Source organism: Chenopodium quinoa, unplaced genomic scaffold, assembly GCF_001683475.1.
Source record: "Chenopodium quinoa cultivar QQ74 unplaced genomic scaffold, ASM168347v1, whole genome shotgun sequence".
NCBI classification, from domain to species: domain Eukaryota; kingdom Viridiplantae; phylum Streptophyta; class Magnoliopsida; order Caryophyllales; family Amaranthaceae; genus Chenopodium; species Chenopodium quinoa.
In genome coordinates, this window is record NW_018745454.1 from 4,389,989 (window position 1) to 4,417,444 (window position 27,456).

Here is a 27,456-nt window from a genome sequence, read left to right on the forward strand (position 1 = left end):
TATCATGTTATAATACAAATTATACCAAAAAAGTTTGGACGAACGAACCAAATATGAGAGTATTGATAGGAGATGGATAATAAGAGAGGGTGGAGAAGGGCATCAATGAGCTCATTCATACTTTCAAAATATTCATCCTTGCACTACACTTAATGTACAATTTGCATCACCCATTATCAAAGAATATACGTACTTTGCAACTACAAATATTATACTCGTACTTGTTTAAGGCGATTTCAATAGATACATAGGTATTGTATAATTGGCTTTCTCTTTTGTTTTCAAAGCTTATGCTGTCATCAAGTATGTTATGTTTTCAAACATGAAACTAACAAAAAATGACATGGCCTTAATTGGATATATCTATCACGTGCATTGAACAATGTGTAAAAAGGCAATTGGTATAAACGAAAAATCAAATTATTCAAAGGTGTATTAGTTTCAAAGGGAGAACTGTACTTGCATTTTCAAGTAATCAAGTATTCCTCCAAAAGAACTCTTAATCCCTCTGTTTATCAGTAATAGATGCAGTAAACATCAGCTTAAGTTCATGCTATTCAGTTCATATATAATCACATTCCAAAAAAGGCGGTGCAAATCTTGATGTAACCCCCATTAATTCTATCTATAGATTATGCTACATTGGCAAGTTTTATGACAGTCAAGAGTCTGTCCATCGGTTGACTTCTTCAATGGCAGCGCTATGGACTATGGTTACAGAATGAAGTCCGAATCCCTGCAATTTTACTACATTTGGGTTAAGTACTTCATCAGGATGCGGTATATAACTTGTATCAGCAAGGTCGGTGACATTAGGGGAGGCCGAGTAGTAAGCCATCAAAATTAACAGGAAATAATAGTCTTTGCCACAGACAGCCTGTGGAAATGAGCTCTGGTGGCTGAACAACCATTGCAATATCATCACCCTCTCTATGCAGAATGCCTATGATAGTGGCACAGTCACCTTCTTTTATATAGCTGATAAGAAGCAGGTAGAGTTCCTTAAGCACCCGAGTTAAATCATACATTCATACTCAGTTCTCAAAAGGGGAAAGAGGAGGAGCTGAGAGGAGTTACCCTTCTTCAAGGCGTATCACCCGAGAGTTGGTTGCAAGATTTCTGTGTGTCAGCCATTTTGTCAAGTTGGGGGATAGAATTCTGTGCTTCCTTGTAGACACAAGCCTGCTCTCAACGATTAGGGGAACAATTTTACATCCGCATCCAGCTTTTACCAAAATTCGAATGCCTGAGTTTTTGTCAGAAATGTAAAAGTCTGTAGAAAGCCTCTGCAATAAAAGTATCCGTTTCAAACGTTCATCATGAAAGACAATATTTGAAGTCAGAAAGATATAGATGTCATTTGGTATGTTACTCAGACTAGGGTACTTGGGGTCATACATGGTTATGTGTAAGCACTCGAGTGTCTTTCTATGAAAACTTCCAAGAATTTAGTCCACAATAGAGTGTCAAGGTTTTATACCCATGTCGTAGGATCAAAGATTTGACATTAACGCTGGATGTGAATTGAAGAGTCTGAGTATTAAATCAGCCTCTGCAATAGTATATTCCAATCATAAGAAGGCCAGGCATATTCTAGTGTTAGCGTAGATACTATAGGGTGAAAGCTTGAATAGATTGTTACAAACTAGGTAAGGTTGTTACAACTTGATAAACGGGCAAGTAATTAACTCTGAAGACGAAATAGGTGAAATATTTATGAGAGAAGGTAGTATATGGGACCAAAAAAGGCAACATTCTTGTAACTAACAGCAGGACAAGTGATTCATGAACTTTAATGATAAAATAATAAATGGTCAAAACATGACATTTTACTTACCACTGAAACAAGATTGGTACGGAAACACAATTTGCTAACAAGATTGTTTCCATGAGTAATGCTGTAATGTGTAAAGGCAAATCCCTTACATTGCAGTATGAGAATGGGTACGGAAACACAATTTGCTAACTAGTGTTGTCAAATAAGCCCAAGTGTGTACCATTTCGCATTTCTCAAATAATAGTTAGAAAATCTAGACACAAAACCATTAACCAATATGATCTACCTCAAGTAACCTTGTTGAATCCTCATAATTCAAGTAAATTCATCATACAATGATGTGGATTAAAAGAATGAAAAATCATAAATTTGCCAAGTGTGAGTGTGTGACAAAGACATGAGTACTCAGAATCCAAGTAACACAACACAATCAGATAATCAGACTTCTGTAACTCTAAAAGTCTCAAATTACATTATTGTCCCACAAACAAATGTAATAATAGTATTATAACAGAACATTATGAATTAAAAGTTAAAACCCTGCTCAATGAAAAAAATATAAAAACAGTAACATACCTCAGAAAAAGCTAATCTCCAAAGAAAGCATGGTTGTTTAAGATTGAAAGCCTTGAATCCAAATCCTTGATATTCATACAAAAGAGTAGACGTATAAACGCATCCACCAACATTTTCATACGATGATTCTAATGATACTTCACCGCACGAAACTGGCTGACATCAACACAACACTACTGTTAAACATTTAGATTCAAAATCACTAAACCCAGAAATTTCAAACAATCGAATTAAACCCAACAAAAATACAATAAAATAAGTGAAATAAATTACCCCAGTAATCTTGACAAGTTGCCCATGTCGGGCGAGGCGGAGGTCGGAGACAGGAAAGGAGCGCAGGAAAAACAGAAGCGAGGTGTTACGGCGGAAGGAGACCGCATTCCAGATTATAAAGGCGGCAACAATGGCGGAAAGAGATAGCGAAGCAAGGAAGAATAGAGCATTTTTAACTTCAATGAGGATAAAAAGGGAAACACTAAAACCAATTATAAACAGAAAGATTAGAATAAGAATAGAAGTTCTTGGGATTGAAATGTAATAATGTGGAGTTGCATCTGAAGAGGAAGAACAGGAGATAACATTCATCACTTTTACAAGTTTTATTAATTTCTCTCTCTTTAAGTTTCCTGGTTTTTGGCTTTTTTGGGTGCTGTTTTTGTTTCTGGGTACTGTGTTTTCTGGAAAAACTGCTGCTGGTTTTCAGTAGTGCGGTTTAATGGGCTGTGTTGTCAGAATTCGGACCCCCCGATTATGACGTAACATTCTTCTTCTTATTTAATGGGTCGGCCCGAATGGTTGTTACATTAGTGGATTGGCCTAATAGTTGACGAGGTCGGCCCACCAAGCAATATGAATTTGGGAGTACAAATATGGGTCATAAATTCATCATTAGAGACGAAATTACTTACTACCTTCGTTACATGTTATGTGCAGCGATTTGACATAAAGCAAAGAGGAAAAATGTTTAATCGTTGCACATAACCTATAACGGAGGTAGTATTTCACATAAATCTCAAGTTGTAGCTATATGACATTGAGATTGAAGATGAAATATGCAAAAGGATCTCAAAATATCATGTTAATCCAGATGAACATACTCACTTCCTTCAAAATAAATGTACTGTTTAATCTTCCATGTGAAATAATGTTCATTTTGTCCCCAAATAAAAGTTTAATTTCATCCAAAATTCTGGTCCTAAATAAACTTTCATTTCACTTACTGTATTATCTTTTATTTATCTAGCAATAATCAATCAAACATTATTATCTTACTTATTCATACACTTCTAAAACCTAATTTCACCTATAATCAACTAAATCCCACTATTTATTTACACACCTTCCTAAGAATTGGTGCAAAAGCCAAATGAAGCTCTTATTTGGAACCATATATATATATATATATATATATATATATATATATATATCAAAGAGGACACAATTTATTTAATAAACTAGTAATCTAACTGTACAATGATTTAAAAGGAAAAAAAAAAAAATCACTTGTCAACAAAAGAAAATTGTGGAGCCTATGTAGAGTATGTACAGTATTTTCAAAGTTTATTGTCAAAGTAGGGGTACTATTACTTATCTTAGGTTAGCGAGGATACTTTGGACTTTTATAGGATCGGATCTTGTGAATGATAGTATTATCATTGCTTCGTACAGTATGTGCCATTTTTTTCTTTCTTGATTTAACATCAACATGACACTTTTTTTTTAATGTCATTAAAGCATGATTTGATTATCAACTCATCCTAAAGAAAGAGCACTACTTCACCACTACAGTTTTTATTAGTGAGGTGATATTAAAACGTGAAGTTAATCCCTGCAACGTAAAAATGAGACGATTTTAATTAGAACACGAAAATGAAAGAACGGCACAATATGACTAGTAGGGCGATGGAAACATGATTTGTGACAACTAAAATTAAATCACTTATTCTTGGAGAAATGAGCGAGGTGTGAATTTAATTTGTGAATGTTGAAATCACTTCTACTTTCATTAGAGTACATATGTTATAATTTTACGGAGTATGGCAATATAAACATGAAAAGTCCATACGGAGTAAGGACTCGCTGAATGAATGACGATGGTTTATTTAATATGATGTGAACAAAACTTATCTAAGAATTGATACTTGATCTTATAATAAGGAGTGCAAAAAAAATGACAGCTGTGGGATTTGAACCCACGCCCTTTCGGACCAGAGCCTAAATCTGGCGCCTTAGACCACTCGGCCAAACTGTCTTGTGTGTCATATTAAAGCATATTTATTAATAGTTGATACAATTATCACAATTTACGACAATTTTTAAAAGGGAATGTTATGATAGTGGATCTATGTTTATAGTCCTCGATACTTCCATTGTTTTGGATAGTAGTGGGCCTAATTTTCTTTGGCAATGTCAATTCATCTTTGTCCTTCCCTACTTTCTAGTACTTGTACTACCAACTATATTTACTTACTCACCTACCCTCCTTCCTATGAAATACAAAGGAGTGATTGTTTAATGTTTAGGGTGATAATATAATGAGGATGTGTGAAGAATAAGAGATTAGATATGAATGATACATCTAATGGTTTGATTATTAGTGAGATGAATATGTAGACTTACTTTAGGAGTAAGAGTTATTATTGACAAAACACCTTCTTATCCCACTAACGGTTGTATACTAGGTAATTGGGCATGGTTTAAGACTGAGGGATACGATAAATTTACCTTTAATTAGATAAAAGAGGAGGGAAAAAAAAAACGAAATTTGTATAGGTAATTCAATTCAAAAAACTTAGCACTAATAATTCCAATTATATTCGCAATTCTTGCATAATATGGATGAACACTTAATTTATTCTTATCTCTTCCCAACCATTTTCTATCATTATTCATTTCTATTCCTCTTATTCTTGTTCTTCATAACGAGTACCAAACGTCCCATTAGAGCATCAATTGTGAAAGAGAGAGGGAAAGAAAACTAATGGTGTTGGCATGATCATCATTAATTAGGGAATTTAAGTTATAAAATTAATTCGTAATTAATTAGGGTATTTAAGTCATAGAACAAATTTGCGGATACCTTGAGGATTTCTGAATAATGGAGAAAACTAGTCTTTTTTTGTGAAGCCTAAGGGGTATCACAAGTACTCCATAGCAATATTTCTAAACTAAAATAGTAGTAATGTTTATTTTGTATTACTAGTTAGGGCTTGTTTTCATACGTTTATTTTTAGTTCAGTTCAATTTAGTTCAGCTTAGTTCAGTTCAGTTTATCTCCTAATTTCCTTCTCTTATAAAATAGGAAAATTGTAATCTAATAATCCCACCTTTAGTCGGTCTTCCATAAACAATCCCACCTTTTGAAATTCTAGAAACAATCCCACTTTTGAGCCTCATCTTCTACTAACGATCCCATTGACCTACAACTTGTTAAGCAGGTTATTTTACTTATTTATTTATTTTAACTATACTCCTTCTCAAGCCACTAGTCAAACCACCACCCAACACTCACTCCTTACCGCCACCCCCACAACCAAGCCACCACGAAACGCACCAACCACGCCGGAAAATCCAATAACCACCCCCGAAACCCAACCCCCACCACGAAAACTCCACCCACTGCCACAAAATCCCCACACCAGCCCCCTAAAAGGCTGAAACTCAATCCTCAGCCACGAAATACTCCACCCCAGCCACGAAATAGTCTACTCCGGCCCTGAAAAACGTCACCCATCGTCTCCAATTCAATTTTTGGTTTGAAATTAAATGCAAATTATTATTTCAATCATCTGAAAAATCGAATTGAAAGGGAATGAATTGATGAATTCAGAGGAGAGTGAAACATACCAAAGAGAAGAGAGAAAGAGAAGGAGAAGGAGAAAGAGGGGTTCTGGGCTGCGGATTGGGTTGGGTTTTTGGGGAAGCTAGGCGGCTGCAAGTGCTGATTTCGGGCTTCAGGGGTTGGGTTCCGGCGCCTTGAAGGGGTAGGTTGGGTTGCCGGGAAAAGCAAGGGCGGGGATGGGGAGGGGATGCGGTGGCAGGATGGGGAAGGGATACGGTGGCTAGGTTGGGGGTTTTGGTTTTGTTTTTTTTTTATTATTATTTTTTTATTAGTTTGTTTTTTTTTTTAAAAAAAAATTTAAACCTATTAAAACCTGACACGTGTCTTATAACCTATGAAAACCGGTTATCAAAACAATACAACCGGTAAAGGATTGTTAATGGAAGATGGGGGTTTAAGGTGGGTTTGTTTCTGGAATTTCAAAAGGTGGGATTGTTTATGGAAGACCGACTAAAGGTGGGATTATTAGTTTACATTTTTCCTATAAAATATTCAGCTCAGTTCAGTTTAATTCAGTTCAGTCTATGAGAACAAACCCTTAGTATTTTTCCATCCATCAAAACTAATACTCCATTTATATTATTGATTAAAATTGATTTTTTTTAAAGAGCCACAAGGGCGGGGATGATTAAGGGTTTGTTCACTTCAACTTAATTTCAGCCCTGTTCAGTTCAGCTCAGCTCTAATCAATTTAGTTCACTTCAGCTCCTAATTTCCTTCTCTCATAACATATTCATTTAAGTTCTATTCATTAGTGCAGTTCAGCTCCCATCGGTTCAGTTCAGCTCAGTTGAGTAAATGTGAACATGTCCTAATATTGAATTTTATTAACTGAAATTGTTTTTGTAGTCATCGTTATAACATTTTCTTATATTCACCTGAGTTTTACCATTTAGAATTATTTTACTAATAAAAGGTTCTTTCAACTTTTAACTAACCCTTTTATAACATGATCTATGCATGAGAAATTCATTTTACTTTGTATTAAGATGAAGAGGAAATGCTATTCAAAAAAAGATGAAGAGGAAAAAGTCTTAAATAATTGCCTTAATTTAAAAATGGCATGCATATAGCATTGCATGCATTGAGGTTTATTAGCAAAATAAATTTAGCCAGCTGGTTTATGTTCCTAGACTGATCAGTTAAATTATGATATATAGCACTATCAAAGTAACATTAATATTGAAAGAAGGGTCAACAATTCGATTTGCTTACATAACATGATGTTCATCCAACAACAAAATGTGTCCTATCTTAGGGAACGGCAAAGAGCGTTAGTGAGTCAAAAATATGTGATGTTATATGCTGTTTTCAAAAATATGTGATGTTAGAAACATTGGTACTTTGCTATCTAGATTGTAATATTTCCTCTGTTTATTTTTTAATCTATTTTTCATTTTGCAAGGTGGTTTTATTCAAGATACCTAATTTTATCCTCAACTAATATTGTACGTTTTAGCGACTTACCCCTTACCTTATAGTATTTATTAATTTTTACTTAATCTCTTTACTTTATTCACTTTTATTTTTTATTTACTACTTTTCTAAGATCAAAGCTTGCGATAATTGAACCAATTCTAGAAAATGAAAATTTTCGCGAAAGTTGTAGAGATTTTGTATTTTTGTGTGTATGAATAATGTGATTGATGTAGATAAACTAGATTGAAAGCATGGGTCTTGTTCATCCTTGCTTTATCTTTTTGAAAAAAAACTGTCCTTTTTATTTCATGATAAAAGAGTTGTGCTTCTCATTCATCATCTTTGTTTTTAAAGGTCGGTATGTTGGTGGATTGGTTAGTTGATGATTTGTGGTGATTTGAGGGACGGTAGTTGTCCTTTTTATGGGCTCATTTTCTCTCTAGTGTTTTGCCTTAAAAGGTGTACTTTCCCTCTTCTCCCACACTACATCGACTTTTTTTTTCATGTTAATGAGAACTCAAAACGCTGAAACTATAAGATTAATTTGACTTAGCTACTTGTAATAAATGAACAAGTAAAGATCAAGTTTATTTGTTGTTTCCCGTAAAAAAAAATAGTTTGTTGTTGCGTGTGATCTGAATACGTTTATATTTAAGTGAAGTTACATGACTAATCTGCTATCATCCTCTGGTGCTTATACCCTCCTCAACTCCCCCAACGTTTTATTCATATGACTCGTACCTCTACCATGTATGAATATGTACATAACGCGCATGTGCTTAGAGTGAGCCTAATTCTAGCTAGCGCACAGCCTAATAAGCTATCACGGTTGCATAATTTTACTCTTTTCCCTAGCTAATGCTTACAATGTACAATAACACTCACAACAAGCACAAGCACAAGCACAAGCACAACCTAATATGAATCTTGCCGCTAGAAGGATATAAAGAGGTTCAGATGTACACAACTTCATCCTGAGCAAATTGATTATTTCCCTAGTAATAGACGTACTTATTAATGATTCAAGACCAAAAATCCCACCATTGACAACTATCAACAGCTTGATCAAACAGGCCATCAGGGCGAAGGTCATCCCAGCCTTCGCCCGAGGTTAATGAACCATCAACTGGCTGTACCATTGTTAATATATCAGCTTCTTCTTCCATCCCGAAATAATTCGTGTTTTCACTCGATCCTTCATCTGATAAGATGCTGCAAGCTCCATATTCTGATCCTTCTAACGATAACGCTGGTTTTGCTTCACATTCATTGCTCTTTTTTGTATTATGATTATTTTTAATATTATTCTCACTCTCTGATTTCTCATCTTCTGGTTGACTTTTAATAATGCCGTTTGTCACATCATTTGTATTGTTACACTTTCTCTCTACTTGATTCTTCTCTGCTTCTTCTTTCAACTTTTGCAACTGCAAAATTAAATTTGCAATACAAATTGTTAATTTCAATCTAATTTAAATTTCTACTTGATAGAAAATATGTAAATATTCTTCGTATACTTTGTAACAATATATTGATGAGTATTAGCTAGTGTGCATTAGTGCAAAATCGATCACGATTTCACATCTCAAAAAAATTATAATTTGAATTACTTCCGTTACTCTAAAATTAATTGTCACGTTGATAGTGAGAAAATAAAAAATACCTGAAGAACAAGAGATTGTTTCTCCTTCTTAAGGTCCTCGAATCGTTTAGCGAGAGAGTTGTAATTGGACTTCAAGGTGCTATATTCTTTCTCAAGTTGCTTAGACTTGTATCGAGCTCGTTTGTTTTGGAACCAAATAGCAACCTGGCGAGGTTGCAACCCGAGCTCTCTAGCCACTTGGACCTTCTTCTTAGGCTCTAGTTTAGTCTCATTTTCAAATATCGATTCGAGTGACTTGACTTGTTCATCAGTAAACCTTCTCTTGTTCATCATCTTGGATTTCTTCGAATTAGGGAGTGAATTTATGCAACTAAATACATCTGAGGGTGAGTAGTAATCCCCATCATCAAACATCATTTTTACAAAAGAAATAAAAATTATAAGAGTATATTTGTATAATTGAATTTGGGAGATATAAATATATATAGATCGAGTGGTATATATTTGAGAGATAGGCTAGTATGTATTATTAGTTGTGTTTATGATGGTACAAACAAAGTTTTTATATTATTACACGACCTTCGTTTGAGGGAGGTCCTTCATTTTTAGGTCCATGAAATATCATTTTTATAAATATAGAAAAGCCAATAAGGTATGGTAACGTGTGGTACTTTTCTTCCAGTGCCTTGTAAAAGTTGTCCATATTCTTCCATCTCTAACTCTTTTTTTCTTCCCTCTTTTTTATTTTTCTTATTTTACTTTATAATTTATTTTCGGCTTTCTCTTATTTAATTTACTTATTATTCACCTTACTCACGTTTTAAAGGCTTTGCTTGATGAATTTCAAGAAAATAAAAAGTTTATCTACTTTTAATGAGCTAAGTAACTCCATGTCTTCCATGCAAAGTTTGTTTACACCTTAAGGAACTTAAGAGGGGATAAAATGTGGTACAATCTGTTGGCAGATAATTAAGAAACATAAAGAAAAAAAATAAATGGTTATTAAATAATCATGCATTACCATTGAAAATTAAAGGTGTTTCCAAATATAGGGAAAAATAACTAATGGTAATAAATATTGCAGGCTAAATTTTAAATGGCTTAGGTTGTTTTAGGAAAACTATAAATTGAGCATTTCCTTCATTTGTATGTAATAATTTCAATAGAAAATCTGAGAGAAGAAAAATAACTCAGAGAAAAGAGGGGTTGTGTTTTTTGCACTTTGGTATAAATAGACATTTTGTTTATGTAATTTATTTCTCCCTCAAATTTGATTAAATAGAAAATTTGCATTATTTTCTTAACAATTGGTATCAAGAGCTTGGTTGACAATTAGTCCACATTACGATAAAAATAAAAACGATCCTAAAAGAAAAAGTCAAATTTGAGTGGGAGAAATGGCTGCAGACAAAGGAGAAGTTAAACTTGAAAAATTCGATGGTAAAGATTTCGGATTTTGGAAAATGCAGATTGAAGATTATTTATACCAGAAAAAACTCTATCAACCTCTGGAAGAGAAAAAGCCAGATGGCATGCAAGAAGCAGAATGGAAGCTTTTAGATAGACAAGCACTCGGAGTTATTCGATTGACGTTATCACGCAATGTGGCGTTTAACATTGCAAAGGAAACCACAACGGCAGGTCTCATGAAAGCTCTCTCTAATATGTATGAGAAGCCATCAGCCTCCAATAAAGTTCATTTGATGAGGCGGTTGTTTAGTTTGAGGATGTCGGAAGGTGGATCGGTAGCTCAACACCTTAATGAACTCAATTCTGTCACAACCCAATTGAGTTCTGTTGAAATCAAATTTGATGATGAAGTATTAGCGTTAATACTTTTATCTTCCCTGCCAGATAGTTGGAATGCTACAGTCACAGCTGTGAGTAGCTCATCGGGAAATAACAAGTTGAAGTTTGATGACGTTCGTGATCTGGTTCTTTGTGAGGAGATTCGACGAAGAGAATCAGGTGAATCTTCATCCACTTCAGTATTGCATACAGAGTCAAGAGGAGGAAATTTAATCAGAAGGAATGAACGCGGAAGATCAAACTATCGAGGACAATCTAGAGATAGGAGGTCAAAATCCAGGAATCCAAATAATTTCCAAAACTCAAAGACTGTGGAGTGTTGGAATTGTGGAAAGATTGGGCACTATAAAAATCAGTGCAAGGGAACACCAAAAGGCAAAGAAGTGAAGGCAGAGGCAAATGTCACTTCTACCGGAGAAGGTGATGATGCGTTGATATGCTCATTGAAGAGCAAAGAAGAGTCTTAGGTATTAGACTCTGGAGCATCGTTCCATGCTACTTCTAATAAAAACTTTTTTGAGAAGTATGTCCATAGAAACCTTGGACAGGTATACCTTGGTGATGACCAACCTTGTGATATTGTTGGTCAAGGTAATGTCAAAATTAAGTTAAATGGGTCAGCTTGGGAGCTGAAGGATGTCAAACATGTTCCTGACCTAAGAAAGAACTTGATCTCAGTTGGGCAGTTGGCTCGTGAAGGTTACACTATAATCTTTCAAGGTGATAATTGGAAGATTTCAAAGGGAGCAATGATAGTTTCTCATGGTAAAAAGAATGGTACTCTCTATTTGACAGCTGGAGCGTGTTATTCGATTGCAGTTGCAACAGAGAATGAAAATTCCAAGTTATGGCACCAAAGACTTGGTCACATGAGTGAGAAAGGAATGAAGATCATGCATTCAATTGGAAAACTCCCTAGTCTAAAATCTGTGAATTTAGACATGTGTGAAGAATGCATACTTGGAAAGCAGAAGAGGGTAAGCTTTCAGACATATGGAAGAACTCCAATGAAAGAAAAATTGGAGCTTGTTCATTCTGATGTGTGGGGACCAACAACCACCCAGTCTATAGGTGGAAAACAGTACTTTGTGACTTTTATTGATGATCACTCTAGGAAAGTATGGGTTTACTTTCTAACATACAAGTCCGAAGTGTTTGAAGTTTTCAGGATATGGAAAGCTAGGGTTGAAAATGAAACAGGTCTGAAGATCAAAAGATTCAGGTCCGACAATGGCGGAGAATATGAGGACACCAAATTCAAGAAGTTTTGCTACGAGCATGGTATTAAGATGGAAAGAACTGTGCCAGGTACGCCTCAGCATAATGGCATAGCTGAGCGGATGAACCGAACATTGACAGAAAGATCCAGAAGCATTCGTATACAGTCAGGTCTACCAAAACAATTATGGGCAGAAGCAGTCAATACAACAGCTTACTTGATCAATCAAGGACCATCAACCCCATTGGAGTACAAATTACCAGAGGAGGTATGGAGCGGCAAAGAGATCAAATTGTCGCACTTAAAGGTATTTGGTTGTGTAGCTTATGTGCACATCAGTGATCAAGGCAGAAATAAGCTTGATCCTAAATCAAAAGTTTGCACTTTTATCGGTTATGGCGAAGATGAGTTCGGATACCGCATTTGGGATGATGAAAGCAAAAAGATTATTCGTTCAAGAGATGTAATTTTCAATGAGAGAGTCATGTACAAAGATAGGCATAAAATTGAGAGTTATGAAACAAATCAAAAAGAATCTACATTCATTGATGAAGATTATGTCCCAGACAGTACGATGCAAGAGTACACTATCATAAGTACTCCGCAACAAGAAGAACAGACTGTACAGGGCAGTACATCGCAATCAAATGACATACAACAACCTTCTTGTCCAACTCCTACACTAAGAAGGAGTACTCGACCACATGTGCCTAATAGAAAATATATGAATTATTTGTTATTAACTGATGATGGGGAACCAGAAAATTATTATGAAGCATCCCAGACCAGAGATGCTAGCAAGTGGGGGCTTGCAATGAAAGATGAAATGCAATCCCTGATTTCAAACCAGACATGGGAACTAACTGAGTTACCCATAGGTAAGAAGGCCCTTCATAACAAATGGATATATCGAGCAAAAAAGGAGCACGATGATTCCAAGAGGTATAAGGCTCGACTAGTTGTCAAAGGTTTTCAACATAAAGAGGGAGTTGATTATAATGAGATATTCGCTCCTGTTGTGAAACTCAATACTATTAGAACAGTGTTGAGTATTGTTGCAATTGAAGATCTTTATCTCGAGCAGTTAAATGTGAAGACTGCATTTATTCATGGAGATCTTGATGAAGAAATATACATGCACCAGCCAGAAGGTTTTATAAAAAGTGGGAAAGAGCATATGGTATGCAAACTTAAGAAAAGTTTATACGGGCTAAAACAAGCCCCAAGACAATGGTACAAAAAGTTTGATAACTTCATGCACAAGGAAGATTTCCAGAAGTGCAACGCTGACCACTGTTGCTACTTTGAGAGATATCAATCCAGTTATATCATCCTATTACTTTATGTTGATGATATGTTAATAGCAGGTTCTGATATGAATGATATTATAAAGTTGAAGCATCAATTGTCAAAGGAATTTGACATGAAGGACTTGGGTCCATCAAAGAAGATTTTAGGAATGCAAATCACAAGAGATAAGCAGAGAGGCACTTTGCAGTTATCACAATCAGAGTACATCAAACGTGTTCTTCAGAGATTTAATATGGGTGATGCTAAGCCTGTTAGTACACCGTTGGCGAGTCATTTTCGTCTATCAAAGGATCAGTCCCCTCAGACAGATGAAGATAAAGAATATATGGCCAAGGTTCCTTATGCCTATTGGAAGTTTGATGTATGCAATGGTTTGTACAAGACCAGATATTGGACATGCAGTGGGAGTTGTAAGCAGGTTTATGTCCAATCCAGGAAAAGTCCATTGGGAAGCTGTTAAATGGATTTTGAGGTATTTACGAGGTACAATTAATAAGTGTTTGTACTTTGGTAAAGGTGAATTGAAAATACAAGGTTACGTTGATGCAAACTTTGGCGGTGAAGTCGATAATAGAAAGAGCACAACGGGTTATGTATTTACTGTTGGAAATACAGCCGTAAGTTGGATGTCCCAACTACAAAAGATTGTTGCTTTATCCACTACAGAAGCTGAGTATGTGGCAGTGACCGAAGCTAGTAAAGAGATGATATGGCTTCAAGGTTTGTTAGATGAGCTGGGGTTCAAACAAGTGAATAATATTTTGTATAGCGATAGTCAGAGTGTTATACATTTAGCAAAGAATTCGGCGTTTCACTCAAGAACAAAGCACATCGGTATTCGTTGTCACTTTATCAGGTCTCTTCTAGAAGATGAAGTGTTAACTCTTAAAAAGATTCTTGGCAGTAAGAATCCAGCAGACATGTTAACGAAAACAGTGACGATTGACAAGTTGAAATTGTGCTCAACATCAATTGGTCTTAAAGTGACAGAAGTCTAGTTGAGGTTCTACTCCTTGGTGTGAAGACAGATTGAAATCAGTGTTCAAGTGGGAGATTGTTGGCAGATAATTAAGAAACATAAAGAAAAAAAATAAATGGTTATTAAATAACCATGCATTACCATTGAAAATTAAAGGTGTTTCCAAATATAGGGAAAAATAACTAATGGTAATAAATATTGCAGGCTAAATTTTAAATGGCTTAGGTTGTTTTAGGAAAACTATAAATTGAGCATTTCCTTCATTTGTATGTAATTTTTCAAGAGAAAATCTGAGAGAAGAAAATAACTCAGAGAAAAAGAGGGGTTGTGTTTTTTGCACTTTGGTATAAATAGACATTTTGTTTATGTAATTTATTTCTCCTCAAATTTGATTAAATAGAAAATTTGCATTATTTTCTTAACACAATCAGATTAATATCAATTGTTGCACGGAGTAATTTGATGTGGTATAATAATAATATAAAAAAATGTATGTAATAAAGATGACGCGCTACAATCAAATCGATATGAATGAATCAATTAACTTTATCTTTTTTTTTTGTAACAATTATCTATAAAAATTACTTTGTATATTATAAGTAGTGAAATGTGAATGGCTGACGTCGTGTTATAAAATTCACTTGTTTAAACAGGTGGTACATTTTATATTTGAATATTATATACCTTAAAAAGATGATTAGATAAACAAGTTAGCGGCTACCGTCATGGGTTTCAATTCTTCAAAGGTATGTCTAGATCAGGTGATAAGGGCGTTGGAGACGTGAACCACGCAAAGAAATAAAATAGAGTATGCTTAAATTTGTATTCATACACTTGGACCATGTGTTACTTTACATATTTCTACTAACTTGCTGGATAACTTTGCAAGTAGGGGACGGCCTATTTTGTCCTAAATATAAGAGATTCATCTTTATGTAATTCATTAATCATTATGTAGTTTGAATTTTAAGATCTAATTTTCATATTACATGGAACTAAATTACATAACTATTCTTTATTGATGCATGTCTTTAATTAGCTTAGCTAAACACATGCAGGAATATCTCTCATGAGGTGTTTTTGTTTGTTGGAAATGCAATGAAAAGCAAAATTCTTTATCCCAATTTATGGTGTTGGCCATGTTTAATAATAAGGAATGAAAATTATTGTGTGCAAGATATTTGAATTGAGTACTTCATTTTTCATTGGTTTACGGATTAAGTTACTTGGGAGTTATTTCAGGATGAGAATCGGGAACAAGGTTAATGTCTACGTAATACTAGTATAGTGTTATTAATAAAAAGAAAGGAGTTGGTGAAGTATTTGAAAGGATAATATTGTTAACTGTTACTATTTCATATTATATATTCTCCACATCTTATTCGCAACACAGTACACCTAATAAGGGATTGGCGAACTATATATATACTTTTATGAATTTCTTATTACCAATCCATAATCCCTAAAATTTCATTCCTACGTACATCAAATACTGAATACCTTGTTAGAAGCATGTATAGTAGCTTGTCTCACACTCACTCACATCAGCAGTGTTGAAAATGAAGAATTGAAATATACAAGTAGTTGATATAATGGTAGGAGAAAATACTACAGTATACTTTCCTATTTTTCTTTAAAAACATTCTCTATAGTAATTTGAGATTGTTGGAAGTCTTAGTATGTAGCTTATCATAATCAAGGCTAAAGACATTTTGACACCTCTAAACCTTGCGCATACGACTGTCTATACATTGAGTAGTAATACTAGTTCTCCCCTACTTTTAGTAACAACTAACCACCATAATTAAATAATGCATCTATTTCAACATGATAACTTATAATAAATTCTTAGTCAAAACTTGCAGATTTGACAATTGATTCGTCAAATTATTAAGCTACATATATGTAAGAACTGACGTTACAACCATAATCTTATTTTTGTTTAAGTTAACACCATAACTACAACTTCAATTTTTCTTAGTTTATTTTAAGAACTTTTGACATCAAAGAAATGAATACCAAATTTCTCAACTCTAGAAACAATTGTATAACAATTTTTTTTTTAAAAATAATAACAATAGGCTTTACATAATTCAAGTGATATCTGAACATAAATCAAATATTGTTAATTCTGATCGACGCATAATTCTGTCATATTTTTTAAAAAATATTACGGAGTACTATCTAAGCGATCTCTCAATAAAGCAGGAAATCATCAGACTAGACGATCCACCCAAAATTTGTCCTTAATTAGCCATAGCCCCTATTAGTGCTTTGGTGCGGCAACTAGACTATGAGTTGAGTATTCTAATCATATATTTATGGTGTGTTTTAGAAACTTTATCTTTCTTGTTAAAGCTAAACATAAGAGAAGATTAATGTTTTGAATTGTTCTACATATTAATAATATTACATACTGTAACTTATGATTATGAATTATTATGATGTTATTAAAAACATTAATGACAATTAAGAGAGAAAAACCAGATCTACTATAGCAGTGAGGCCTAGGGACATGTGTCTGTCAAGCTGTCAGGCATCACCCAACAATTCTGTGACACATGTGCAACTCAATGCATTGTATCTCCGACTGTTGTCGTTTTCCTTTTTTTAATTTTTATTTAAATTATGAACCAGGGTCCCACAACGTGACGTGGCGCCAAATCCATGGATCCAATTACTAAACAGTATTGAGCTTGTAGACTCCACAGTACACGTGTCAGTTAAGAGAGTAAAGACGGTAAACATAAAAATCAGTCATGTGGGGACCACCTTCATGAATTGTACGCATGTCTCATTGTTAATAACCTAAGATCTTATGTCGGCGTGCCACGTGGTGTTCGATCTGTGAAGTTGTAATCTTGTCAATAGTCTACTGTTTTTATTTTTTTATTTTAAAACAGTTTTGTAACTGTGCGATGCCCGGGTTGTTTATGAAATCTATTTAAATCTATCCAATGTGACGCGACACTCAAATCTTATTTTATCGAAAATAAAATTCTAAACTAACAATTTTATCCTAACATTCTATTCAAATTTGATTCAAAATAGAATTTCAAACTAACTTTTTTATTTTATTTTATGGAGTCTATTTAAATTTATCCAACGTGGCGCGACACTTGATGAAAAGTTAGAATGTCAAGTGTCGCTGCCTCATGACCTGGCTAAAAGTTTAGCTTTATATATTAGTTACTCCCTCCGTTTTTTTTTTATCTGCATCACTTGGTGATGCGCGGAGTTTTAGAAGGGTAATATAATATTGTGAGTGGATGAATAATTTATTATACTATAAGTAAGATGGACCATGAAAGAGAAAGAATGTGAGGGATAGTAGATATTTTTATTATATAAGTGGGGACCATAGAGGAGAGAGAAATGATAAAATAATTTAAGTGGGGTTTAAAGTAAGAGAAATAAATGATAAAATATAGTATAAAGTTTCCAAATAAGGAAGTGATGCATTTAAAAAAAAAACACCCATAAAAGAAAAGTGATGCATATTAAAAAATCTAAAAAACGGAGTATATGATATAATAAGTAGAGTAAAAATTGGAGATTTGGATCTAATTAAACAAATAGATCTCGTATTAAAAATTGATTAAACAAATGTTAACCAATGAGAGAAGAGAGATTTGGAGCAAGACTTTATGTTTTAATAAAAAGTTTAAGGAATCTTAAGAACATGTGTCAGGTATATGTTTGATGGATTAAAAATAATAATAAATCATGTCAATATCATCTTGGGAAGGCGTCGTCACGTAGCAATTTATCTTTTTGTTATTGTACGATTATAATCGATTATTGGCAGTTGGACGGTTTAGATTAAAAGGTCAATTATTCTTAATAAATTCATGTTATATTTCATATTCAATACGACTATTTGATGATTAAAACTTTACAGTATTTCATCATTTGACGGCGCCTTGTTTTGACAATTAGAGCCAAATTACGGAGTATTAAATCGATAGTTTAATCTTAAGCCACGCAATTAACTGTGTGATTCAAATGGGTAATCATGTCATTAGTTAGAAAGAGAATCTAATAATTACTATGGCTAGGTATTATTTGACATTGAAGTTTGATTTCAGAGGATTTGAGCTAGCACCATGTCCTGGACATTAAGTATTTAATTTTAAAAAAAGAGGATATAATAATTTAGATACGTATCACTTTTGTATGAACTACTAAGATGTATATAGTACGTATATTATGGAAAGCTGGACAAGTATTTGATTCATGGTGAAAATGGACATGCATGAATAAATAAATTTAGCTTTAATTATGATTTAGGGTCTATTCTCTTCAACTTAATTTTATTTCATTTCAATTGCTAATTTCTTTCTCTTATAAAATATTCATCTCATCTCCAAACAATTCAGTTCAGTTCAGTAAGTCATAACAGAATCTTAATCTAAATAATTTAAAACTGATACTAGTCATTGAGCTGAGATAAATCAAACAAGACCTCATATATTACTTTACATTTAATCATTTTAACATGGTTCAATAAAAACATGTGTACAGTAGTGTGAATGTTTAGCTATATAAAGTTAAATGGGACAGAGGAAGTATATGGTAAGGCCTAAGGGACTTAAGCCAATTCAACTCGAAAGTTACAGCACATGCTTTCCTTTTAGACAGGACAACAATTTCTACAATTGAATCTTCATTCTTATTAACAGCGATGGTTTACCTATCTATACAAAAGTAATAATAACATGAAAATCGTGTGATATTTATTATACACTACTAGTTGTGTAGAAGTTGTAATTATTTGGGTCGTTGGATGCATAGTGTTTAAATAGATTGTGTGCTATATTTGAAAATGTAGAGTTTAATGCTCGTGTATTATTTTAGCAAGGATGAAATTATTATTCATAATTTCATATAATGACTTCTATTATTTCCTCTACATGTCTAGCTCATTGTTGGCATTGATATTTACTCTCTACTAATTAAGTATTGTAAGATTTAGTACTGTAAGATTTAGTATTGTAAGAATTAAGTATTGTAAGATTTATTAATGTCTCTTACAGTAATAAATCTTACAATACGTAATTCTGTTTTTTTTTTTTTTTTTGCTACTACATTTCTACCTTGCTCTCTACTAATTATTATTCGTATTTAGTTATGGATAACAATATTTTTTTTTTTAGATCTAAGCCTGTCTCCTTAATAGTATGATACAAGTCTCATTCTCGACTGTTTAGCTTACCTCTACACAAATATAAATCATATAATCATGTATGTCCAATTTCAAGAAGAATTTTTAAGACCAATCAATACTCCGTAGTATTGGTATTGATGTGTGATTAAAAAAAAAATGGTACAATATGAGGAGATCAATTACCATACATTGTACATACACGCAAACATTTATTGTTGATTGTTAAAAAAAAATAAAAAATAAAATAAAATAAACATTAATTGATAATATGTAAAGTATAGTACTCTGTATTATATATTGCCGCTACTTGCTTTCAATAATAAAGGAAAATGAGCAGTTATCAAGATTTTATATAGGGATAAATGAAGTAAAGATCGAAGAGCAATTTCAACTCAGCAGTACATGTACATATAAATTGTTACACTAATGATAACAATTACTAGTTAGAAAAAAGGACCAATAATGTATATAATGTCTGATTTCATATTGTACGCATGAAAAATAAGATAAGCTTATCAAGATATATAGTATAGATCGAGTAAAAATCAGCATGTTGGTACGTAACAATAGAAGATGAATTTGATGATTGTAACTTATTAACTTTAATGGACACTTGTCCAGTTAAACTATTTCACGACATATAACATCGTACTATATCATATCAAATAATTTCAGAATTTATGGGGTAAAAAATATAACAATAAAAACAAAAATAATGGTTGCCTTGTTGTTATTGTACACAATGAAGTTGACCCTCTAATCTGCTGTGTACATCAGAAAATAAAATTGTTGTTTTTTGAAGATAGGTGAGAAGTGATAACAAATATACTACGAGTACATGTTTGGACATTATTAGTAGTCATGTTAACCTGATTGCCAAATGTATATATATATATATTTTAAAAGATTATTTATTAGTGAATTTCAAGGGAACATGATAATTAATTAATTATGAGTTGTAGTTGTCATATTTAGTTGTTATTAAGGAGCTAGGATCGAGTTTCTTAAGATCATATATATAGTATATACCTGAATTTAGCTGAAGACTTGATTGTAAGTTTTATTGTTAGGTTATGATTTAGGTCAAATTCAGATGATAAATCATGCAGTTTGGTTTCGAGCAAAAACAATAAAATGATATGGAATCAAATTACATAGTCCCTACAAAATCTAACTGTTTAAAAACAACACAAAGCCATCCAATGTCCCAAGTGGACAGTGAGGAACCAGGACCATATATTAGGACTACAACGTTAGCACCCGTGCCATACAACAGTTCTTAAGCGCCTGTTGAAGGAGACCTAGTAAAAAAAATAGTCAAGTACGGAGTTTTTGCATTAATATTTGTACTCTTTCTACTAAATTCGACTGCCTTGTCTCCTCAGATCATTGGTCATCTAGGATGATTACAATTATTATTCCATAAATACTAGCCTTTCAATTGTAAGCAGAACAAAAAATTACAGCATCACTTATTTTTTATAAGTGTTTTATTTGTCCACTTATCATGGCGTTTTAAACACTATTTTGTGCTCTCTCCCCTACTACAATCCCTTTTCCTAACTCCTTTTATGGCGATTTGCATATTTTGGCTTCCCCGTGTCTTTTTATGTGTGTGCTCGTGTTTGTAGGTGCAATAAGAATATGGTTAAGTAGCATAAGTTTGAAGACTCTCTCGAGGGAGCATTTACCAAGCAGGAGCGGGTGTGCACCTTTAGAGGAGCGGCCGCTCCTCATCCCAGCATCACAATCTGCCTACCCCCTGCACTATAAGGAGCGGGCGCGCAGGATGTCTGGAGCGGGCGCTCCTTGCCCAGGAGCGGGCACTCCTATTAGATGGAGCGGGCGCTCCTCCTGTTCAGAAGCCCGGTTTTTGACGGACTTTACAATGTAATTTTGGGGCGTATAAAGATGACGCTTGACTTCAGTTTTTGGGATCTTCTTTCCCTTTAGTTTTCTTAGGCCCTTAGTTTCTCTAAACCCTCATTAATTAGCTTAGATCTTCTCAAACTCAGTCATTGTAGTAGATTAATTGAAGATTGTTCTCTAGAATTCAACAATTTCTCAACTTTGAAGCATCTTAAGTAATCTCTTTCCTCTATCTCTTACTCTTTAATTTCAGTTTTTATTTACTTTGAATTGTTAATTTCTCTCTTGATCTTGTTTAATTGTTGTTGCATGTCCAATCTACCTCATTCCTACTACTTCTCTCAACTTGTTAACTTAATGCTAGAATTAGAACTTGTTGTTATGATGTCCTTCACCATGTTTAGTGAGTAGTTAATTAGCTAGGGGTTGGGTGAAGACCCAACCATGCCATGGGTTGTTTGATGTTGTGCTTGCATGTTCATTTTGGGTTGATGATTGATTGTTAAGGGATTGGTTAATTGCATGTGTAATTGGTTGGCCACTTATTGCTCATGTATTCACTTCTATGCTAGCATTGAAAGATGGAGTCTAGTATGTGAGCCCACTCTTATATGATTATGCTAAATTCCTCTTGATTATGGTTCCTTGTTTGAATGATGTAGTAGTCTTAGTTGCGACAATTAGGTGAGAAATCCCAATTGTTTGTGCCTTAATGCTTTCTTGGACCGAACGAAAGACAAACCCGAGTTAGTAGTCTACTTCCTGTTATTAAGACTTGGTTGGCCTATCTTGTTAGTTGAGTTTGGTTTAGGAATGCTTAGTGTTGTGGCTTCGAAAGAAGGCAATGTTGAGTACCCTCTCTATCACCCAATTTGAGTTCACGCTTGCCTATTGATTTGATCCATTGGTTTGGTTGGAGTCAATTCCCATTTCCCCCTAGTGTTTGTCTTCATAGTAGTTGTCGAATCAAAACCCCCAATTTGTGACCGAACTAGATTGCAACCGTTTCATACTCTCGGTGTCCTTACCCATTCCCTGTGGATACGATCCTCTATTTACCCTAGACTTGTCTTAGGTTAGTTTAGGTAGAAATATTGTTTGGTTTTAGGGTGATTGTCCAACGACCGATTATTCCCTCGACCAATTTTTCAAAATATGTTTACCATGTATACATAAAGTGAGCTAGTATATAACTCTTGTTTGTAATTTCACTATAATATATACTCCGATCCATAAATATGTATTGCTTATAAAAATGGAAAGAATTATAATTGACACAACTATTTTAAAGGGTATTGTTTGCCAATCATATCCATCATGTAGCTAGGTTATTAGTTGGTACTTAACAGCTGAAATTGAGAGCGGATTGTGGAAAGTAGTAATTAATGAGGTGCCTTATCTTTACTTGTTTAGGTGTGTGGTTTTGTGGGTGCATACAGACCTCTCCCCAATTTTTTTGATTTTAGATGTTTTGTAATCTTTTCTATGTGAATTGTGAAATGGACGTGTGATACCGTAGCATACCTCGTAACAAGGTGGGATATGAGCGATAATTAAGAGTACATTTGTATAATTGTGTGGCCTTCTTAAAAATAAAAAATAAAAAAAAAAGAAGATGAATTTGGGTTGAACAACAAATAGTTTACATTGACATTTTCATTGAGTTTAGAGTTGATATTACCTCTCTATTTCCTCTAGAATAACCTCTAGCACGTTGCATATTATATGAGTCATGTTATCAGAGTTATATATAAGGAGCCAATAGTAGCTAGTATGACTGGGCTTACCAACATAATTTGTAGTTTTATAATTTAAAAGCCCAAACTGAGATCCAGAAATATGGAAATTGGACGTAGGCTGAGTACATGGACACTATGGCACATAATTACTTGCCGAAATTTCCACCACCAAATTTAGGTTAATTGTTATTGGATTGAGCCCATTGATTTAATGTGGTTAAATGGCTAACATATAGCCCAGTTCATGAGAATAGTACATGCAAGTATTAAATTTTGGTAGAGTATAAAACATATTCATGGGGCTCTATCACAAGCTTAACCTTTTGATTTTTTCAAAAAAAAAAAAAAAGACCTATTATCGACCTATGTATATATAACAAGTAAAATAAGATGTGTCTGGCCCTGGTTGTATGAATTGACCCAAAAAAATAATAATTCTAGACATCAAGTTTAGATTCATCAACTAATCAAGCTCATCACTCTAAAACCATATCCGTAATATTTTGTATTTTTTTTTAACAAATTTACTCTAGTCAATTCATATTTCAAGATAATACACCGTTGTTTGTGCTTTAAAAACAGTAACTTATATTTCATGTATCCCATGATCCCATCCCTCTACACTATGTGTCTCTTAATAAGATACTCCTTACTTTCCAAAGTTATAGAAAGGCGTATTCACATCCCCCCCCCCCCCCAAAAAAAAAAAAAAAAAAAAAAAAAAAGAAAAAAAAAAAAGCGTATTAGGAACAATTTATGAAGCTACTTTCATTACTCTTTAAGTTCGGACTCACTCAGAAGGATATCACTCAATGGCTCAAATTGAATAGGGACATAAACCTAAAAAATTCAAAAATACTCTGTAACAACAATTTTTTTCTGATTAGGGTATTTAATTAGGACATCATAACCCCCAAAAAATGTTTAACAAAATAGGCAAAAGAAACCTGTAAAATTTTTATACAAGAATGGTGAGAATTAGGGCATGGACAGAAACATAAATAGAAGAATAGTCATATCAGAAATGTCAGATTCCAGCTACACTAAGCAAGGAAAGAGAAACCAACAAAGCTCAGAATTGAAAAACCTCAACCAACCAACCTAGCTATTTTTATGGTTTGACTACTTTCACAATTTACTAAGCTTTTTTGCACGTTTTCTGGGTTTCTATAAAGTGGGATTTTCTTATCAATATCCAATCACATGATGATTTCACTTATATTTATATTAGGGGGCGACAAATAATATAAATTTGAGTGTTTGAAACTTAAACTTTCCAGAAATTAACATAAATCCAACGTAAGCTTTAAGATGGCTTTTTACATGGGCTTTTTCTAATTCAGGGTTTTTTTTTTCTTAGTCAAATAAATACATTAACTTAAAACTATATAAACTGCTAAAATTACTACTATTACCACTCAATTCGTACAAATCTTCTTCTAAATTGACTTTGCAGTTTACAGTGTCAAAAGGCTATTGAGTTGAAAAAACAGGGTTTTGTTTCTACTTTTCCCTTCATTTTCTCAATTTTCTCAAGTAGACCCCTTGCCTTGTTTACTCCTTTTCTTTTTATTTTTGAAATGTACAATTAACTGGAAAATCACAACAAAGCATGTGATCATGAACCCCATCATTGACCTATCTTTAAGTTTTTGTGAAAGTTGATTTTACAAAATGCACAAGCTTTTGAAAATTTTCTTTTTTGTAAAGTTGATGATAATAAGTCAAGCTTTAAAAAGAATAACATAAAGCCTTGGGTTTAGCTCTCACATATTTTTATGTTTTTGGTGCATAAATATTTGGGATTGAAACTCGTATCTACATACCTTAACATGTTTCGGATTCCACAATTAATGACAATTAGGATAGTTTAATAAACGAACGAATTCACACTTGTTATCCTAGGCAACTAAGATCTACATGTTGCTATGATCAAGGTTGTTATTGTATGTTCTCATCAATTTGAAAATTCAAAGATGAAACAACAGAACTAGTGTAGTTGTTAATATTAATAAAGTATATTATATTACGAAAACCGAAATGCAAAAGAGACAAGAAGAGTATTGACAACGTCGTAGTTAGTAAAGTGATGAATTAATTAAGAGGTAATGATGACAATTGGCAATCAAGGGATAATTAAAAAAAAAGTAAAAGGAGCAAATACGTATAGTTTATGAATGTGGAGCAAATAAAAGTGCAGCAGTAGCTTAGACAAGGAGTGCTAGCCTGGAGATGCAGGGGATTTGACATTTTACGTGTTGTTTCTTTCTTTCCGCCATTCTTCCTCTTTTTACTACTTTAATTCATTTCTTCCTACAATTTACACTAATCAACTCACCATTTTCGAGGTCATCCAATTCTATTTTTATTACTGTACTAAATAAATACGAGTAAATAATAGTGAATCCTCCTCTCCGTTTGTCACTTTGATGTACACTCCACATTCATTCATACATTTAGATATAAGCCTTCATTTTTTCAAAAAAAAAAAAAAAAATGTTTTTGAGATTTAATGTACGGACTTAGCCGTTGCGTAATGAGGACATTTATGCGAGAATCAAACCATAAGCAACATTATGTTGATTGAATCTAACTAATTAATCTACAATATCTCATGCATTTTTATGGGAGCCTGGTTTTGGTTCTACCATTTCTGTTTTCTTGTCTCTTTATTTACTGGTATTGTTTATATCTCTATGTCTTATTGATTGGATGCATGCATGCACATCTAGCTTAGACAATGTGACAAGAAGTCGTGTTTCTTTTTTTTGTCCTATAATATACAATCGGTCATTCTTTGAAACTACATACTCCGCAATAAGTATTGTTCAAAGTCATGCATACACTATCAGTCTATTACTTCTAATCTTTTTCTTGCTAGATAAAATGATTTACGCGTGTAATTATATTATTGTGTAAAATATTATGATCAATGGGAAAGATATGTATATGGTATCAAAACCACACCATGGTAAGTGGAGTAATATTTTGTTAGCTTGCATTGTTGTATTAGGACGGCTTGAATTACTTATATGATAAAGCAATGATGAATTATTCAAAGTCATAAAAGTCATTAAATTAGATTTAGGTAGTAATAAAAAGTCAAAAGTTTAAGCTTTGAACAAGGAAAAAATAATTTCAGGTAAGGAGGATTGGGAATACCAAGAGAATGTAAAGGTAAAAGTAAAAGGTGGACGAATTTCACAATTCACACACATTGCTGAAGCTAATGTGATGTTATACGTCCATTATTGAAAGCAAAGTTTAAGGATAAAAAGTAATAGATGATAAGCAAATTCCAATAATAAATACTCCAACAGTAATGTAAATGGACGTATCCACAAAAACATGTGGTATAAACGACCATTGGAAGAATAAAATTGACTCTAAAAGTTACTTTCACCTTAAAGCTCCTCTTTTCATCTTGACTTTTATAACTCTACCCATTTTTTAAATTGTCCTCCTCTCCAACCATTTTACAGCCCCACTCTCAAATTATTGATTTTACGTCAAATTCAATAATAATCTAAACCTTTACATAGTACTCCCTCCATTTCATAATTAAAGGCCTAATTCTAACATTTATTACTCACTTGCTAAAGAGAAATAGGCTTCTAATGGAGAGATCGAAGTATTGTTTTGTTTTTACTGATGTACGTAGCAATTTAGTTTAAATATAAAATACAATATATAATACCATATTCGTAGACACGTAGCAATAAGTAATTAAGTAGCTATAGGGCGTGTTCGGCGTTAGCTTTTGAGTAGCTTTTAGGTAGCTTTTAGTGGTTTGACTTAGTCAAACCACTACCTAAAAAAAAATGTGAGTGTTTGGCAAAGTAGCGGTTAGGGTAGCTTTTAGTGGTGAAGGTAGCTTTTATGAAAAGCTAGAAAAATTAGTTTTTGAAATTTGAGGTAGCTTTTGAGATAGCTGTTGGAAATTTAATCTATAGTTTTAAAAATAAAATATTAATTTTTATATGTAACAGCTAGTCAACCGCTACTTCACCGAACACTTATATCTAAATTATTTATCTTCACAACTAACAGCTTGTTGACAGCTAACAACCACCTACACAGCTAACAGCTACCTCCACAGCTACAGCTATCGTCACAGCTATAATTTGCTGAACACGCCCATAATCAT

General features: G+C 33.5%; 2 protein-coding genes and 1 non-coding gene across 3 annotated transcripts; all 3 read right to left on the reverse strand.

Annotated features, from left to right (window-relative positions):
* Positions 1-399: 399 nt before the first annotated feature.
* On the reverse strand, positions 400-3,149 carry LOC110714503 (uncharacterized membrane protein At1g16860-like). Its single transcript, XM_021893033.1, has 4 exons — positions 2,627-3,149; positions 2,354-2,509; positions 1,078-1,286; positions 400-978 (listed from the first exon to the last, which is right to left on the reverse strand). The coding sequence occupies exons 1-4, from the start codon at positions 2,936-2,938 to the stop codon at positions 813-815; spliced, it is 843 nt and encodes a 280-aa protein (XP_021748725.1). The 5' UTR covers positions 2,939-3,149; the 3' UTR covers positions 400-812.
* A 1,375-nt stretch (positions 3,150-4,524) lies between these two features.
* TRNAL-UAG lies at positions 4,525-4,604 on the reverse strand. Its single transcript has one exon. It is a non-coding gene; the product is annotated as a tRNA-Leu (tRNA).
* Positions 4,605-8,203: 3,599 nt separating this feature from the next.
* LOC110714031 (homeobox-leucine zipper protein ATHB-12-like) lies at positions 8,204-9,831 on the reverse strand. Its single transcript, XM_021892491.1, has 2 exons — positions 9,277-9,831; positions 8,204-9,040 (listed from the first exon to the last, which is right to left on the reverse strand). Exons 1-2 carry the CDS (start codon positions 9,631-9,633, stop codon positions 8,636-8,638), a joined length of 762 nt encoding a protein of 253 aa, XP_021748183.1. The 5' UTR covers positions 9,634-9,831; the 3' UTR covers positions 8,204-8,635.
* Between the last annotated feature and the right edge of the window lie 17,625 nt (positions 9,832-27,456).